At 41.2% G+C, this 19,776-nt stretch overlaps 1 protein-coding gene and 1 long non-coding RNA gene across 2 annotated transcripts; one reads left to right on the forward strand and one right to left on the reverse strand.

The window, feature by feature from the left end:
- The first annotated feature begins 227 nt into the window (after positions 1-227).
- LOC134620164 (uncharacterized) lies at positions 228-599 on the forward strand. The gene is made up of 3 exons (XR_010092083.1): positions 228-275; positions 360-419; positions 502-599. It is a non-coding gene; the product is annotated as an uncharacterized LOC134620164 (long non-coding RNA).
- A 17,005-nt stretch (positions 600-17,604) lies between these two features.
- On the reverse strand, positions 17,605-19,229 carry LOC134616011 (nuclear factor 7, brain-like). The gene has a single exon (XM_063460783.1). It carries the CDS (start codon positions 18,985-18,987, stop codon positions 17,605-17,607), a length of 1,383 nt encoding a protein of 460 aa, XP_063316853.1. The 5' UTR covers positions 18,988-19,229.
- Positions 19,230-19,776: the final 547 nt, after the last annotated feature.

Consider the following 19,776-nt stretch of genomic DNA (forward strand, 5'->3'; position numbering starts at 1 on the left):
TGGTATATGTTTGTTAATTGCCATTTGGTCCCTTGTAAGTTATAAGTGACCCGTATAAACCTCATATTCTATCAGTTGATGGTGATGGTGTACTGCATCTGGTGCAGCCTCCTGTTGAGCCAAACCAACATGCAGTTGTGAGTACTCTTAATACTCCACAGATTATATGAGTTTACAGTAGAACAGCAATGTTGTTAATTTCTTTACTACAGGAAAATAATGAAGAAACATTGACAGCTGTTACAGAGGAGGAAGCAACAGAGACACTTTATGAGGTTTACATCTTACAATGGAAAATATAACAATTGAATAAAATGTGGTACTATAATAAATCCATGGACTTTCTATGTCTCTAACAGAGTGATGATGGAAATGCAGAGGAAGAGGGTCCAGCCACTTCTCCAACAAACCTTTCCTCAGTAAGATGTTCAGCACTGATTTACAACCAACCTAAGTAGGCATGTACTATGAATGTCAATGCTATTTCCTGTGTTTCCATAGCTCCCTGTAAAGCAGCTGTACAAGACCTATTTGATCAAGAAAATAAAGAAATGTGACTTGGAAATGGAACACTTCAAGCAGCAGATCCAAAAGACCAAGATTGAGATTTTACTGCTGGAACATCAGTTTAGGGTGGGTGAAGTGGTCAGAGATGGACGAATTATTTCAGTGTTTGAACAACATAATGATATACTTATTAATACTTTGTGTACAGGAAATACAGGCGACCAATAAAGCCAGTTGAACAGAAAATCTGTTTATTCTTCTTTCAACATGTTGAGGTGATGGGTCAAAGGAAATGATTGTGACATATGGTGTCTCTGACTGCTCTTCCATCTTGTATGTCCGTAGGAGGGTCAGGATGTTCATGGTTTGGATCACTGCTGATGTTTGGTTCTGAAGGACAGTGTTCTCCTCTAATTGTGGCAATGTTGTGAAGAACCACACATGCCACAATAATGTCACATGCCCTTTCTGGGGTGACCCTGAGTCTTTGAAGGCACTGGAACCGGGCCTTAAGCATTCCGATAGTCATTTCAACTCTGGCTCTTGTCCTGCCAGATTATATCGCTGCTGTGGGCCCGGTTCAGTGTAAGGGGTAAGGGGTAAGCAAATAGGGTAAACATGGATACCCCCTATCACCAAGCAAGTAGCCAGTGAACTCTCCTAAGACAGAAGGATACACTTCAGTTCAAATGTCCCTGTAGCAATTGGTCTTTATATATTTTAAAGTATTTTCAACTCACCATGTCCAAATTTTGTGCTCAGTGTAGATTCACGAAGATTCGTGAGTCATGAACAGAGCCTGGCCACTTGGCCTCCACATTTGTGTTAATGTTGGTAGCATCACATATGATCCTCACAGTGCAGAGGACACAAATTAGCATCCATTACTATAATGAAATAATTTGTTAGCTTGAAATGCTACAGGGAATTATGTACCTGTACATTAATGCTGTGGAAAGACTTCCTGTTCACATAGTCGCCTTCATTTACTGAAGGAGCAATGATTGGAATGTGAGTGCCATCTATACAGCCAATCACGCCTGGGAACCCTGATAATAAATGTAAAATTTAAGTAGTACTTCAAGTATCACCACATCATGAATTAAGTTTGGTTCATCCTGATACCTGCAATTTTGTGGAATCTGTTGGGATTTAGAGATTCTTTTATTGCTGCCATATAATCTGCCTTATGATAAATGCATTAATAACATGTTCTACAGTATTATTTTATCAGTAATATTGTGTACAGGGTTCATATTGCATTGAATATGTTTGTCATCACATTCATTCTATTCACAGGTTGAGTTCATTCTATACACATTGCATATCTGTGCTTGTTTAGAGTTGATGTTCTATCCAAGAGGGTTTTAAGCTTCACTGGTGAGAGTGTCCAGGTGATACATGTTGAGGGAAGATGAGAACATAGCAGGTTAATTGCATGCATGCTTACAATACACATAAATCTAGTAGCAGGCCTGAGCGAAGGCCCAAGTGTCTTCTGCTTCTTATTTGAGACCTGCGCCAATTCAGTCTACTTAGTGATTGAGGACGAGGGTCCATTATTAGCCCTTAGAGGCCCTGATCAAAGAGAGAAGTTATATGTCTGTTTATAGTTATTAGAGATGTACAAGATGTACCCTTGTCTGTAAACAATGACTGGACATAATGTATTTTTGACCTGTATTGACGTGTATGTGGGGGTGTGATCCTCTATGCTCTAAAACCAGAACTCAGTGTATTTTTGTCAGAGCAAAACAGGCCATATGCTGACGGTTGTTCTCGTTGTCAATAAACTCATCGTTTGATTGTACTTTTCTGGGCCTCCGTCGTTTGTTGTCTGGTCTACAGTTGATCGATCTCGCTTCATTTGGTGGAGGATGCAGGGCAACTAAAGATCAGCAGTAAGAGGTACAGGTGTTTGTTGTCGGCGGAGGTCGAGGCCAGATCAGGTGATCGAACGGCAGACGCCACGGTGATGGCTTGACTATTGGGCCCGCAAAAAGGTAAGGCACAAACCTCTTAAACTGAAATTGTGCTGTATTGGATTATAATTCTAGAACATGTAGTCAAGTGGTCATCCGTTGATCTCTGTTTTGAGTTTTGTTTGAAACGAAAAACTTTGTTGCAACGAAAGTGAAACTTAAGAGTAGTGTTGTGTTCACGGTCGCTCGGAAAAAGCAGTACTGAGCTAAAAGTAACTAGAGATTGAGCTGTGATTAAGGAATAAAGAGATTATAAGTGTCTAAAAGTCACGGAGCCGGAGGACTCCACCCCCGGGAAAGACGTTTCCTGGGTATTAAACTGGGGGAAGGGCCCCACTGAGATTTTGTGGCCTCAGATATAGCCCTGGTGATCGCAGAGGATCATTGTTAGGGAGACACTTAATTGTGAGAAAAAGAGTAAAATACCGGACGTAAGAGTCCGAGGAAGTTGATATATGATTTAAGAGAAACTCAGGCCAGCCGTAAGATTGAGGTTTTGCAGTAAAGCCAGCCGAGCAGTAAAGTGAAACTAAGGTCTGTTGTGTTGAAGTAACTCTGAGAATAAATACTGTGAGCTATGAGAGACGATTAAAAAGTATTACCTATGCATTTGTGGACCCGCCGTGGTCAGTGAAAAATTTGTGGACCCGCCGTGGTCAGTGAAAATTTGTGGGCCCGCCGTGGGCCGAGAAAAGCTATGTTTTTGTTGATATTCCTGGAGAATTTGCAGACCTGTTGACGTCTCTTAAAGACGAGCAGCGGTGTGTATATCCGGGTTGTGGGGACTCACTCATACAGCTGGAAACCGTGACGTAAGAAACTGTCTGAAATGATTTAAGTGCCAGCCGGTTGCAGGCTGTGTGTGAGAGAGAGGCTGTAAAAGTCTCTTTTTCCGTTCTTTTTTGCTGGGGAAAAGTGCGCAGTTAAAATTTGGGTGCGGTCACTTCCCCTTTTAATTTTAACAAAGAATAGATACATTGATTAAATGAGGGGTAGATAAAAAGGCATGCTCATTGTGCCGTTGTTTCATTATAGGTGCTTGGAAATAGACAGTGAGAGGCCCACGGGGATCCCATTAAGGCTGCTGAAGCATTTTCCTGTTTTGTGAGCGTGCCTTTGGTGATTTTGAAATACAGTATCACTGGACAGGGTGATTCTAATATAAGAGTTATTTTAATCCAACCAGAAACAGAGTAATAAATAAAGCTGTGAGCCTCCTCCTGAGTGGAGAGAATTTGCAGAATTTTTGAGTATCTCTTGTTAAAGAAAAGGGAAAAGAGATTCTGTGTATGGCAGACTGTGAAGTTTCTAGATTAGATCAGAGAGAACTAATGTGGCCGAAGGTTGGATCTGATATGAGGCGAACAGAGGACCGGTCTAAAAAGATTAAAAGGTACGCACAAACCTGTTCAATAAGCAAATTTGTGCAAATTGGCTGAATTCTAAATTATCTGTTCGCTGAGTAGATGATCTTAACTATTAAATTGGCGCAGTAGTGGTAAAACTGAATTCTCGAGAATAAAGTAAAACGTCGAAGTAATGAATGAGTAACTTGGAAGTAATGAGAAGCTTTGAAGCAAGGATAATGAAACTTTGAGAAACAGACAGTACTGAGTTAAAAGGTTATATGGTATTTCATGGTAAAAGAGAAAAAGAGACCAATGCATGTTTAAGAATAGAAGAATATAAGAGTTATTGGTCAGCTTATGGTTTAATAAGTGTCAAACTCCTGTACCTCTTTGAGACTTCAAAGAGGAGCTCCGGCGTGGGCATATGTCAGGTGGTGTTGCCGAGAGTTGTGGGCTCGGTGAATAGCTAATGATCAAGAGGATCATTTTGGGAGACGCTTATTTTTAAGTAAAAGGATTAAGTTCGGACGAGGAAGTCCGACAGAAACACCTGGTGCTGTCAGGATGTTTAAGTGACACAGAAGTTCAGAAAATCGAGTCAGAAATGGTTTTGTGGCTCTTGGTAAACTGATTTTGAAGGAAAATCAGTGTTTATTGTGCTGAAGTAACAGATCCGGGGCGGTCTGACGGGAAGAATCAGCTGCACAATTCTGAGTGTGCAGTGTTGTTGATATTAACAGATCCGGCGTGGTCTGAGGAAAAGAAATAAATCGGTTAATGGCTGATATATTTATATGAATTTTGGTGGATCTGCTGAGGTCCAGAAAATAATCAATGCGGACTGTGTTTGTTCGAACGTTGATAAATGATCCAGGAAGAATTGCCCTGGGTCGGTGTCTGTGTGTGTGTGTTGTTCAGTGACAACATGCACAGTTTAAAATTGGGCGCTGTTCCTTCCTCTTTTTGGTTTCAAAACACAAAGGCTGTTGGATGAAGAATTACTGTGTGAGGAACGGCTTCACTTTTGATTAGGGAAATAATATGCTTACTTTTGGGTTTATGAAGATCTCGTAACAATCTGGGGGAGATGCCGGGGTAAAAAGAGTGAGCTCGGACGAAGGGGTCCGAGAAAAGAACACCGTGAGTTGAGCAAGGTGTTTTAACTGACTCAGGATTTCAGAGAATCGAGTCAGCTGTGATCTTGAGTTTTAAGGGTAAGTTGATTTTAAAGGAAAATCAATGGTTACCATGTTGAAGTAATTCTGATGATATTACTAGATGTGTTGTGATACAAGTAAAGAATAAGTTGTGTAAATGTCAACACACGATTGTGTTGAGATGTATGGATCGGCTGCGGTCCACCTGATAAGTTAATACTGGGTAAACTGAGACAATAAACTGTTTTTAAATCTTCACTGGCTGCAGTGAGATACGTGTGCTGAAGATTACTGGACCCAGCGAGGTCCATATGATGAAGTTCTTGGGGAGATAAATGACAGAAACAGTTTCTGAATTTTGAGGAGAATTCTGAAGCACTGAGGTTGAATTTTCTCTGTGCTTGGTGTGCTGTGTGGACTTATATCAGAGTTATAAGTCCAAAGGTTATGACCTGGAGGTCATTCATGGTGTTTAAAGAAGAACAGGAATTAGAAAAGGATATTTAATGTCATATTTTGTGTAAATTGAGGAAAACTCACCACATGTGTTCACCTTTTTTCATTTAAAGGGACACAGACATTAATACACACACACAGTTCTTGGGTGTGAGTTACTTCCTCTTTTAATTTTAAACTGCAACACGTGTTCATTGAACTAGAATTTCAGCAGTGGATGAGACAGGATTTAGGTTAGGGCTAGTCAAAGATAAAGATGACCTTTATTAGTCCCACAGCTGGGAAATTTGTTTTGTTAAAGCAAAAGTGCAAAGTTATGCAGCAGAAATTAGAAAACACTGGAATGCAATAAAATAAAGTAGAATAGAATGAAATAGAATACCAATACTATATACAGCTGAGTAAGAAAATACAAAATACAACTTTGTCAAAGAAAGAATTGCACATATAGCAGTCTTATTGGACGTATGAGGGTTCTGGTAAAGTACTAGTTCTGGTAAAAGTAAAAACTTAGGTTTAAAGTTTTATGCCCTGGAGGCCAAGAGTCGTGTGTAGAGAAGAACATGACTTGGAAACGGACATTAAAGGTCACATTTTGTCTAAGATGGGGAGAATTGTCCCATATGTGTTTATTTCTCTTCTTTTTAAGAGGACAGACGCACTGAGTGTTGTCTACTTGCTTTTTCTGATTCTACGCAAGCATGTTTGATAAAATACTCTTAGGAAAGCGTATTTTGAGTGCTTCTAAGTGTGTGAATGTTGTGAGTACTTGATTTGAATGATTCTGTGTGATTTGTACAAAATAATAAATAAGTAATAATAACTCATAGGAGAGTGCGTGAATAGAGGAGGCCTGAGAGAGTGTGTGTGCGTCAAACAGGAAGTCTGATTATAGCTGGGGAGAGACGTTGCAGCATGAAAACAGAGGAATTAGAGACTGAATGTCTTAAGAAAAAGTAATAAAATATATTAATTACATGTTTTAGAAAAAGAAAGACTGAGAAAATAAATACATGAACTAACAATTACATTAATGAATAGAAAACACACGTACACAAATTGTTACAGGTGAAATGTTGGGAATAATCAGAAGTGAGATAGCTTAATATACTGATGAAATGAAGAAAGCAGCTTACACTCCTTTGATTTCCAGAGTCAGTGTGTCCCCTCCCCTCATAGCACCCGTGCCCAGTTGGCCCCAGTATCAGGCGAAGCATGGAAGGCTGGACAGCCCATGACGGGTAAGATCCCACCTCGAAACCCTGGGACAACCTAAGGCAAGGCGCAGTCACGATTGCTTGAACCTAGGTCCCTAAGTGAGCTTGGACTCACTGGAGGAGACGGGACTTCAAGGGTAAAGCCGCTGGGGCAGAGGGGGAAATGTCATTAACAATGACGAGTGATGAGCCAAAGAGGGGAGACACTCACTGTCTTTCAGGGTGAATTGTTCCCTGAACCTGAAAATCAAGCTCTAACTTCTGGCTGAGGACAAGGAATGTTGTTATTTAAGGAGGGAGATCAAATTTGGGAAAGAGAAAAACTGACTGTTTAAGTGGAACCTTGTGAGGGAGTCTGAAAAACCACGAAAAGAAACATATACACAATCACACACACAAATAGAAAATGCGTTAACCTTAGAATACAAAAGAGCTCATGAAGATCAGATAGCAGGTTTAGCATAGGAGTCTGTTTATCATGTTGTCCAACTCGCTTAGTGCGTAGTAAGTTTTCAGAAGAGAAAATTTAGAATTTAGTGATGATGGTGTGCAAGTTGTGTGGTGTTTAACGAGATTTTCTGTGTATTGAGCAGGTGAGGTGATGTTAGTTGACCTGAGAGTGTCAGGACCCTGAAGAACTTGTGGCAAAATGTTCTGTGTTTAAGATTGTTGAGGTTGTTGTTGTAGTGATGGGTTACTTCTATCGGTTAGATTTGTGTTGTTTTTTATTTTATAGAGGGAATTTTATCAAACATGCACATGTCTAAGGGGGTCCATCATTTTTGTAACAGTGCACTTAGAAAAACCTGTCAGGTGATTTTGTTTTGTGTTTTGATGAGCCAATAATCAGCTCTCTTTTTCTCATTTTTGTTCTAAGCAGGCCTGCAAAAGAGTGGATAACAGCGCTGAAAATTCTCGGTGACCTTCTCCAGATTACAATGGGCAGAGGAGAAGGCTAAGTCTCTGTCTAAAAGGATTGCCGCGAGCCAATCCAGTCTAAAAGCAGAAAGAACTATTTTCCTAAAAACAAAGTAAAACAAATAAATGAGTTGACGTTGCTGAGAGTGAAGACTGAATATTTGCGAGATAGTCTCCACTGTCAGCAATACCTGATGTTAATGTATGTGAGTGAATGTGTGTAAATGGATGGTGACTGGACGGACGAGGCAGACCATAGGTTGGACCAACTGGACACTGAGATAAAGACTGGACTAAGGTTAGACACATGACTGATAACTGTTCTGTTTTAATTTTCCTTTCTTATAACACAGGTCGGATCATAAGTGGGAGAAACTGAGTATGAAATGTGAAGTTCTGGTTAACACACAGGTTTTTGTTTCTAGGAAGTTCCAAGGATGCAGGCTGTGGATGGAGCCAAGAAAAGATTTGACATAATGATTAATTTGATTTCATTCCTTAAACACAGGTTTGAAGGGCCGGAGCATGAATATCTAATATGATATGACTAACCTTTTCTTTTAATCTCCTAAGCTCGAGTGAAGGATTTTGAGTTTGTAACACATAAGATGTGTTACAAAAGGGGGGAGTTACAGGATTTAAGGTTTAATTTGAAATGGGTTTTAGGATCGTTTTATGACGTTTGGGGTTTTTGATAATTTAGATACAGAAATTGTTTTGTGGTTCTTTTTGATCTGTTTCTATGCTCAGATGGTGATGGTTTATATCTTACCCTGGGCGTGTTTAATAAAACTAAAAGTGTTGCTCACACACATGAAGGGCATGGAGATTAAGTAAAGTTAATATAAAGGACAGAGCCCAGAACATGATATGGTGAAACAACTTTGAATGATTAAAGAACCTTAGATGAACACAGTAGATTAGTGAGGTGTAGCAGAGAGAGGCTGTTTGTTTTCTATCCTTTACAGGAGAAGAGTTCAGGACCACAGCGACCACAGGGGGGGCGAGAATCCTGGAAGCCCCAGACCGAACGGAACCAACCAGAGAAAGGAGAAAAACAGAGCACAAAGACACCTAGTTGTTTATATTACAAAGAAGATCAAAAGCTTGTTAGACATAGGTTATAATGGAAGCATAAAAGGGATGAGAGGAACTTTACATAATATAGAAATCCTGCAACAATTCGTAAATTGCCCAAACACAGTGTTCAGACCGGATATGCGCTACCCGTTAAAGGGGGCGAAGAAATCAGGCCTAAGTTTGAAAAATGAAACGGGTTAACTCGATAGAGGATGTTTCCAAAGGTCGAGAAAATAATCTAGGACCTTTTACCAGGAGAAAGCTAATTGTATCTTTTACACTTTACAGTGTGCACTGAGGGAAGTCAGGAATAGTTTAAACTAGGATTGAAAAAAAAATTAAACTAGGTGAAAAGGGGGTGTAGCAAGTAGATTTAGGGCAGCTCACAGCCTGGCGTAAACGCAAGGTGCCGTCACACAGCTTAAGTTATTTGTTTGATTTATTTTAAACATTGAAAACATACAACCCGTTGAGGAGACAGATAGGGTTGGGGAATTGAAAGGTTTTGTTTGTTTAGCATAATTTCTTTTGTTATATTTTAGCTTTAACAGGGAACATGCCTCTCTGGAGCTTCTCTCCTGATGCTACCCTGCCAAAGACCCTTATCCATAGAGACTATGTCAGCTCCCAAACAGACAGCAACAAACCAAATCTAGCAATAAAACAACTTAAACATCAATAGTAACAAAGCAAGAACAATACAGAATCCACATCTGAACCGAAGAATAAAACAGTGAAATGTGGATTATTAAATATTAGGTCTCTCTCTTCAAAGCCTCTGTTGGCTCACGCCGAGCGGTCGCAGCAGATGGCTGCCCGTACCCGAGCGTGGTTCTGGCGGAGGTTTCTTCCTGTTAAAAGGGAGTTTTTCCTTCCCACTGTTGCCAAAGTGCTTGCTCATAGGGGGTCACAAGATTGTTGGGTTTTTCTCTGTATCTATGAAGCACCTGGAGCCAATTTTTGTTGTGATTTAGCGCTATATAAATAAAATTCAATTGAATTGTATTGAAGTAAACTTAATGTGATAAATTAGGAATTAGTTCATTTCTCAAGTGAAAAATGAAAAAGGGGGACTGGTGTTAGGAATAAAAGAAATATTTTTAATGTGTATCTGCTCATTATCCTGTTTTATGTACTTGGTACATGTACTATGTACAAGGCCACCTTTGACTTACAAACAAGAGCTCAGCCAGACTGAAAAACAGGAAGTTTTAGTGCACAAGGCATATTAATAGATATTAATAGATATAGACACAAAAAAGAGGAACTCCCCATACAAACAATGTTCAAGACTGTGTGACGTGTAAAGTACCGAAATAATACCATATAAGTCACAGCTGATGATTCTAATGTTAGAGAGCTCTTGCAACTGGCGTCTGAGCTGTGCAGAGGTCTCTCACCCCCGGAAGATGATTGAATAAAGAAAGACAGGTACTTATGTATGTCAGCATAAGGTGGAGTCCAACAGAAGCAAGGCACCCTACATGCGCACAGCATGCAGCAGGGGTTGCCAAAATAATATAGAAAACAGCACATGTAGTGAGAGAACACCCACTAAAAGTTCTGATTACACATAGTGTGGTGGCATATGTGAACTCGCAGGCGTTCACTATGACATCATTAGCACAACAGAGACTGAGTCTGCAAACAAGGAACTGAATTTGAGCCCACAAGGAACTCCAGAAGTGGAAGGAGCCACGCTGGATGGGTCCTTACGAGGTCGTTGCCAGAACAACTACAGCAGTTCAACTGAAAAGGAAAGGCGATACCTGGTATCATTGGTCGCAGTGTGTACCAGCACATGAGAGGTTGGTAGAGGAAAACCCCTCTACACCCAACACAGGTGGTAACGAGCAGAGGCAAAATAAATCCTCTCACCTGTGCAACGGGCCAACCAGTAGTCTACCTGGGAGGCTGAAGAGAGAAGAGGAGCAGCGCAGAAGGTCGCCACGCCAGCAGAAAGGAGCGGTGACAAGTTGAGGACTCCACAAAAGCAGGGGAGTTTCATTCCAGGATATAAAGTTTATATAACATGATGCAAACACACGAGTCAGAGACACATAATGAGAAAACTGATTAGAATGTTCCTTACAACTACATGTTTATTGTATGCAATGATATTAACTATGGCTGTGTTGTTTATTGTCTATATTTTGCAGGGCACTCTGGACCACTTGTCTGAACACGGAGGCCAGTCCAGCCCAGCACTTCCTGAGACTGTAGTTGCTAAAACAGGATCGGTAAAAAGACAAAAGCGCGAGGTGTCAGGTAAAGGTGATGAGTGTCTCAGCATGAATAATGGCATAGAGTTGAATTATGGTAAAGGGTCTACCCGCTCATTCACATTTGATTTGTGTGATGTTATTAAGTGTACAGGAGCTAGTAGTAGCTGGAGAGCGTATGATGTACGGGTCTGCAATGACCCCATGATATGCGTAGGGTAAATTTAGTTGATGCAAAGTCTAAGCCGCTCGCAGAAAGCTTAATCACCATTCTGACTGATCAGATGGTAACTTCGGGAACAGTAGCTCAAAAGGAACAGGAACCAAAAGGGAGAGTACTTCTGACAACAGATTACTTTAGACTGAAGCCTAAGGATTTGATAAAGCGTGCCACCGGTTTCAAGGACAGTAACCTCTGGCTTGATTGGGTGGCTCAAAATGCTAGAGAACAACATGTATCTGACTGTGTTGCCTGTGCTTCAGTTTGGCAGGTAAAGGCTATTCCACAACACAACACACGTGCTTTAGCCGCCAGAGGTAAGAGACATATTTTGGCCAAAAGAGGGACCCAGGGTACACATGCATATGACCCTAGGTTATAGTAATGGGATTTCCGGCTCTTTTTAGAGAACCGGCTCTTTCGGCTCGGCTCACTAAAAAGAGCCGGCTCTTTCGGCTCCGAACCGGCTCTTCAGGTTGTTTTGTTGCTTTAATTAATTTATTATTACAATAATATAAAATTATGCACAAAAGGAATTACTAATGTAAAAAAAGTGGTTTTATTTATATATGTTTATATATAAATATATACAGTGGCCCCTAGAGACACGTACAAACTCCAAAAAGCACGTACAAACTCTAAAAAACATTTCTAGAACTTCCAAATTTCTGAACTTCCAAAACAGAGCTACCTAGATCACCTAAAGTACACAATTGAAAGCATATGTATATTGTTTGTGTATTTATACACAAGCAATCATATATATTCAAATAATTAAAAAAAAAAAGTTCATTTACCTCTTACTACCACACACCGGTCATTGGTACTTGCTGGCTTGTGTAGCCTCTAGGTAACAAAAGCTCAACACTGCGCCTAGCATTCTGGAGCACTTCTTTGTCTTTTGTACATGTTTTGGAGTTTTTACGTGCTTCTGAGGCTACGTACACGGGTATTTTTGAAAACAGAGATTTTCCGTTTTCATTTTAAAAAATAATCCCGTCCACATGTAAATGCAGAAATGAAGGAAAACGCTGCTAGGAGCATGCCAAAGCAACAGGTGCCGATATATTCCTAAACATGTAGAAATGTTGGCCAATCAGAAGTCTAGAAGCCTCGGTGGGAAATAGTAAACAAAGATGGGGCATAGAAGCAGAACCGAGTCGTATGTGTGGAGGGACAGTAACTGTGTTTAGATGTAAGCATTTAAACACTGCAGAGAGTACAATTAACAGTAACAGTATTGTAGAAATTCATTTCACCGAAACAAAACGTGGCGCACAGTGTGACGTCAAAAAAGGCGCACATCTTTGACGCTGGGTTTTCTCCGTTTTCCTCATCCAGGCGTAAATGCAAAAACGGACTTTTAGAAAATATCCACCCTGACAGGCATTTTTTAGAAATCTCCGTTTTCAAAAATACTGGGTACGTGTGGATGTAGCCTGAGTTTTTATGTGTTTTGGAGTATTTACGTGCTTCTGAGTTTTTACGTGTTTTTGAGTATGTACGTGCTTCAGGGTTTGTACGTGTTTTGAAGTTTGTACGTGCTGCTTTGTCTCTAGGGGCCACCGTAAATATACTTTTATTTAGTCACTCCACATAAAATGTAATAAATAAATCATATAATACAAAAACCAACTAGTCACTGTTCAACTTTTAACTATTTAAATTTTCAGCTTTTCCTTTTAAACAAATTTAAAATGTAACAACACAAAACACTGCAAACCCACAACACAATTAAATATAAATTAAGATATGAAAAAGAAGATGCATATTCTCTGTCATATGGGCCTGCATGAATAAACTTTCTGAATCCTTTATCATCTGCAACTGAAAATAGTTGTGGATGATTACTATACCTTTTTAATGTGAGGTTGTTGTCCCTGGCTCTCTTTGTCTCTCCCTCCCGCTCTGTTCCTCTGCTACTGCGACTGTAACTACCGCCCCTCCCCCCTCTGCCCAGCGCAAAGCACAAGGCTCGCGCGCGGAGTGAAGCGAAAAAAAAGTGCGAGAGAGAGGGTGAGAGAAAGAAAAGAAAAAACCCCACGGCTCGCGATAAGGAGCCGGCTCGCGTCGTTCACTTCAAAGATCCGACTCTAAGAGCCATTTCGTTCGCGAACGACCCATCACTACTAGGTTAAACTCTCCGACCTGGATAGACTCTATTGGAGTGCACAGGGGAGTTCCAGATGAGTACAAGCTGGTAAATCTGATAGTGGTAGAATTTGAAAGTATATTTCTTTGGGTGACACCTAATAAGAATGTTGATCGCATTAACTATGTTCATTGCAATCTGCTGAGACTCTCTAACCTAACCAGGGATGCCATGATGGGGTTCGCAGAACAATTGGGTCCGAGTTTGCTGATGGGAAATCGAATGGCCCTTAACATGAGAAGGGAGGTGTGTGCGCCATATTCGGAGACATGTGCTGCACTTTTATCCCTAATAATACTGCCCCAGATGGCTTAGTAACCCGAGCTCTGGAGGGCTTGAAAACTTTGTCTAAAACTATGCATGAACACTCAGGTATCGAAAATCTGCTGGCGTCCTGGATGACATCTGTGTTTGGACAATGGAAAGGTGTGGCTATGTCAGTGATGTTTTCTTTGACTGTACTTTTGGGAATACTGGTCATCGCTAGTTGTTGTATCATTCCTTGTGTCAGAGGATTGTTGGTAAAAGTAATGGCGAGGGTTCCTAACCCTGGCTGGGTTGAGGGCATCTACCAGATGAACTTAGAACCCATAGAGTGGGACAGGGAGTGATACAACATGAAGTGTGGTGACATTCCTTGTTGGAATGTCAAAAGAGGGAATGTTGGGATTTAGAGATTCTTTTATTGCTGCCATATAATCTGCCTTATGATAAATGCATTAATAACATGTTCTACAGTATTATTTTATCAGTAATATTGTGTACAGGGTTCATATTGCATTGAATATGTTTGTCATCACATTCATTCTATTCACAGGTTGAGTTCATTCTATACACAATGCATAACTGTGCTTGTTTAGAGTTGATGTTCTATCCAAGAGGGTTTTAAGCTTCACTGGTGAGAGTGTCCAGGTGATACATGTTGAGGGAAGATGAGAACATAGCAGGTTAATTGCATGCATGCTTACAATACACATAAATCTAGTAGCAGGCCTGAGCGAAGGCCCAAGTGTCTTCTGCTTCTTATTTGAGACCTGTGCCAATTCAGTCTACTTAGTGATTGAGGACGAGGGTCCATTATTAGCCCTTAGAGGCCCTGATCAAAGAGAGAAGTTATATGTCTGTTTATAGTTATTAGAGATGTACAAGATGTACCCTTGTCTGTAAACAATGACTGGACATAATGTATTTTTGACCTGTATTGACGTGTATGTGGGGGTGTGATCCTCTATGCTCTAAAACCAGAACTCAGTGTATTTTTGTCAGAGCAAAACAGGCCATATGCTGACGGTTGTTCTCGTTGTCAATAAACTCATCGTTTGATTGTAGTTTTCTGGGCCTCCGTCGTTTGTTGTCTGGTCTACAGTTGATCGATCTCGCCTCTTTGATAAATCTTGTGGGTCTATGACCGGGGGAATACCACAAACGAGTACAGGAGACGTTTCAGTGCAACTGTAACATTCCTGACTGCCCGACAGACGTGGAAACGTGCTCAGCGTCACCAATATTATACAGAAAGCTCCCGTTTGCAAAAAAAACGAAGTGCAATACAAATAATATGTACAGAACTGAGAGAATGTCCGCGATGTGTCACATGAGCAATATAAGGCCTGAGGATGTTATTCAAATAAATTATAGATTGTGCTGAAAAACAGTAACGTTCACACAGAAAATCATCAGGAAATGATAAAATGTCCAAACGCGCTCTAATCACTCTCTCCCGGCGGAGAGCTCTGCGGAGAATTTGGGCTTCAACATCTACTGGCTCTTCAAGGAAGGGGCACGCCATGTCTGACACTTCCTACAGTCAGGTTTCCGACAAAGAGGCGGAGAAGGTCAGGGTTAGTTGAAGTAAACCTTCTAGGGGGCAGGTTAGCTTCACGGAGTGTGTCGTCATAGTAACTCACTCAGAATTAATCTAAACTCGCTTTGTGAAACCGAAAACCCAGAGTTTTCGTTAACTCAGGGTATACTTACTCAGAGTTTGCACTAAACCGGCTTTCTGAAACAGGGCCCTGGTCTCCTTGTTGGTGTGTGTATATATAGTGGGTGTCAGTCTGTGCCTGTTGTCGGCTCGTCTGCCTTTGCTTGTGTTTCCCGGTAAAGCGTCTGCATTCGTCTTCGTTGGTCTGCGTCTCTGTGCCACTCCGTTTCCTTATGACTTCAGGTTTGCTCTTTAGTTTATCCCAGTTTAGGTCTTCTTCAGTTATTTGTCATGCCTCACTGCCTGTTTGCCACCCTGCCACTCTGTAAATAAACGTCACACTCTTCATCAGTCGTTTGCTTGTATTTGGGTCCTCGTTCATCCACAACACGACTGCCTGACCCAGCTGTGACAAATATAGCATAATGAAAATACTAGTTATTGTAAGCTTTACAACCGTCCTCTCCCCCCCACAGTATGTAAAGTCAAATTATAAAATAAGTGTCGTCATATATGGAGATTATTATGCATGTTTTATTTTGCTGGTTTATTGGTGTGATTTAAATCCACAATGTCATGTAAGTTCCCTGTTGCCAGGAGATTGTATAACACTTTGGACAGTAGGGGGCAGCAGCGTGCTTTGGGAACTGAGTCGGGTGCCGTAAGTTTTCCATTCTGACAAGACTGACCAGGCGAACGGCAGCGTGTGTCCTGTGTTCACTTTCTCTCCTGTTTTACAGGTCAGTAATGTGGTCAAAAACATAAAGAAATACACAGCTGGACACTGTGATACTTAAACTTTCATGACTTAAGACGGGTCTGTGATATGTGATGTATTACAATGTCGCTATGTGAGCTGCTTTAGCTCTGTAAGATGTTATAGCTAGGCTGTATGCCTGGGTAACGCTAGCAAGCTGTTGCAACTGCGTATAATACTCCATATAATAATAAGAAGCACCAACCCGGTTGGGTTTACAGTTCCTGATAAACTTGTAGCTTTGTGTTCATTGCAAATGTTTTGTATAACGTGTCTGTAAAGTGTTCTGAGCCTGCCTGAAGTCATGTGTAAACTTGCTGTTTCAGTGTTAGAGTCTAACTGGTCTAGAAAGGACATATGAAGCGAGAGAGCTAATAAGAGTACGGACAACAAAAATGCTGGCAAGGACAGTAGTACAGTGATGTTGAAAGTAGAGTTTCCTTCTATGTTAAGACACTACCATGATGATGTGAAATATTTTGTTAATCTGTTTTATGGGGAAAGAGATGTAGTTGTCATTTGCTTCATTCATTTCAACCCTTTGTTGTTTTATGCCAGTAGTGTGGATTAATATTGAAATGTACTGGGGGAAAACAAGCCATGTGAGGGAATGGGCAGTTATAGTGCAATTGAGTTACCAAAAGAGTGGAGCAGATATGCTCGTGTTGTATGAATAAATTCTGGCAAGACTGACCAGGCGAACGGCAGCGTGTCTCCTGTGTTCACTTTCTCTCCTGTTTTACGGGATCGTAATCTGGCTACGCGCCCACCATAGTGGGGCCTGTAACACAGACATGACGTCAGATCGATCAAAGTGAAGGCCGTCTCTCTGATGACGTCACAGAGTCGTTCTGTCCAATAAAGGATCTCAGATCAGCTGCTGCCATCTTGTGGCCACAGTTGGTTACTGTCTCTGAAAGTTGTCTCATGTTTCCTGTTGTCCTCTTAACAAAGGCTGGAGCTCATCATGCTGAGAGGGGAGCAGCATTTTTTGGCTCTTCACACATGTTCATTATATTCTGATGATCCTGGATGGAGACAAACTACAGATAAGTGTGTTCAGCCCAACTAGTTTATCTCATTACAGCAGTTTGATGTTTCCCTTTGAATCCCCCTGAAGATACTGACAGTGAAGCACGTACATAATACTGCAGCCTTTCAACTCTGAGCTTATTTAGTTCTATTAATACACTGAACTCTCATTTGTGTCATGAAGAAAGTCTTTAATCAAACAGAATTCAAATATCAGAAACATTTCATATATGGAGTTAAACATGAATCATTGTTTCAACAACATATTTATTGTTGTCATAAACAGACAAGAAGACAACAACAAACTGCTCCTCCCATTCAACACATGTCAGTCCATATCCCAGCAAACTAAATCATCTCCATTTACACACATCAAATAGAAACATGAATCACTTGTAATGATTAGAAACTTGATAGAATTTCAAATCTAGTTTGGGGAGTCATTCAGTGAGAAACAGTGAAATGATTTTCCATGTGAAAAGGTGGACAGCAGAAACAGAAAGAAACAGTGAGAACTAAAAGAGAAACAAAGAGCTTTGGAACAACGAGGCAGCAGGAGGACAGCTGCAGTTTAACAGCTTCAATTCACTGACAGGAAACAACATGAGAAACATCATCATCCTCAACTCATCTACTCCACTGACATTGACACCTTCAATGGCAACACCTTCACTTTATCAACAGTGCTAATGTATGGAAACATTCTGTGAGTGAAAGTGTGTGTGAAGGTGTGTATGTGTGTGTTAGTATCAGGATCAGAGAACGACAGCTTTCCTCTGTTCCAGTCCAGATTCACTTTGATCCTCTGGAGCTTCTTCTCTACTGAGAGATTAGTGACAGGAGCTGATGGTGACCATGCTAAATATTTACCTTGATCGAAAAACATTCTCCAAAAACCAGACTGTATGATTCCCTTCCTCTGCACAGACTCTGCTAACACACCCAGTATCCACCATGTACTGTCTCCAACATCAACATCCCAGCTGTGAGTCCCTGAGTTAAAGCCCTCAGAGCCCAGGACAGAGAAATAACAATCAATCCTCTCTGAATTATCAGGAAGCTGCTGCCTCTCTCCTCCATATCTCACACTGGTCAGATCTTCAGACAGGATGAGGTTTGGATGAGCAGTGTTTGGGTCCAGAATGAGAGGAGTGTAGGAGACCATGTCCTTCATGTTGTTCCAGATGTTGAAGGTCAGGTTGCCCAGGTGTTTGGCCTGGTCTATCAGAGCTCCTGAGGGCAGCTGTGGATCATCCAGCAGGGGGAAGCGCTGGACTCTTTCCACTGCAGCCTTGTAGGTGTGCAGGAATGAGACATCTTCAGCTCTCAGCTCCTCCTCTGTGGCTCTGACTGTGTCTGAAAGAGCTGCTATCTCTCTGCTCAGAGCCTCCATCTTTTCCTTCATCATCCCACTCTTCTGCTCCTCTTCCTCCCTCAGTGCAGCCAGCCTGGCCTCCTCTTCCTCTGCTAGAAACTGGTGAAGCTTCTTAAACTGCTCCTTAATCTGCCTCTCTGTGTGTCGGGCCTGGACCTTAATGTGTTCTGCTGTTTGATCAAACTTCACTTGAACTTCTTCACAAACCTTTAACTTCTTCTTTAAGGGCTCCAGAGTTTCCTGAAGTTCCTTCTTGTGTTGTTGTGCAGCTTCATCGATGGGTCTGAATCTGTGATTGGTGTGTTTTTCTGAGTCTCTGCAGATGTGACACACTGGCTGCTGATGGTCCAGACAGAAGAGTTTGTGTTTCTCAGAGTGCAGACTGCAGAGAGCCTCTGATGCTCTCTGATCTCTCTCCTGTAAGAACGACTCACACAGGTTCTTTAAAGCTCGGTTTAAAGGTGGATCATTCCTTGAAGATCTTCTCTTACAAACTGGACACTCGTGTGTTGTTCTCTCTCTCCACCATCTCTTCAGACAGTCTTTACAGAAGCTGTGGCTACATGACAGAAGAACAGGATCTCTGAAGACCTCCTGACAGACCGGACAGCAGAGATCCTCCTCTGATCTGGAAGCCATTGAGTCTGTGAGTGAAGCTGAAAACAGCAGACAGGAAGTACAGTCAGTCCTGGCTCCCCTCCCTCCTCTACCACCTTCACTGAAACTTCCTTTGAGTCGTGTTTTTGCTCAAACTCACATTCAGTGTGTGGAGCGTCAGCAGCTTGAAGCAGCAGTGTTGGAGTTTTCCACTTTTCTCTCCTGTAGCTGGACTCACTCAGAGGAAGCTGCTAGTTTGGTCTGAACTCAGTCTGATCGTCTGTGCGTCTATCTTTACTGAGGACGAAGAACTTCCTGTTTCCTGGTTTGTCGCGTTTGAGTGACGTGAGAGATCGAGCTTCTTTCCACTTCCTGTTATAAATGTGTGAGTATGACAGCATATCTCATTTCACATGCAGGTCAGAGCATGAAAGCTGTGATGCAGCAGTTTGAGAAAAATTGCTGCTGATATAAAATATTTTTTGTGGTTTTACAAAATATATAAAAGAGCAGAAAGAAAAGAAATAAGTGTAAAGAGTGCAGCAAAATGCATGTTTTAGTGTGAGTTGGTTCATCTGATCTGGTTGTGTAAAAGTCACTGCATGACACTGAGTGTTACTTTTGTGTTACTGACACTCATCTCTGACTCAGAGAAACGATTTCTCCCCTGTGATGTTCACACAGTGGTGAGTTACATGTGTGTGGAATTTTTACTCTTTTATAGAATTAAAGTTTTGCTTTTCTCTTACTTTCTTTTTTCTGTTATTTACTAAAAATCTTTCAAAGAAATAATGAATTCTCCACACGTGTTTGAAGGTTGCATGCAAATAT

The sequence above is a fragment of the Pelmatolapia mariae genome, linkage group LG3_W (genome assembly GCF_036321145.2).
Source record: "Pelmatolapia mariae isolate MD_Pm_ZW linkage group LG3_W, Pm_UMD_F_2, whole genome shotgun sequence".
Taxonomy (NCBI): domain Eukaryota; kingdom Metazoa; phylum Chordata; class Actinopteri; order Cichliformes; family Cichlidae; genus Pelmatolapia; species Pelmatolapia mariae.

Coding starts and splice junctions, on each gene's coding strand:
- LOC134616011 (XM_063460783.1), bottom strand. CDS start 18,987: ATGGCTTCCAGATCAGAGGAGGATCTCTGCTGTCCGGTCTGTCAGGAG.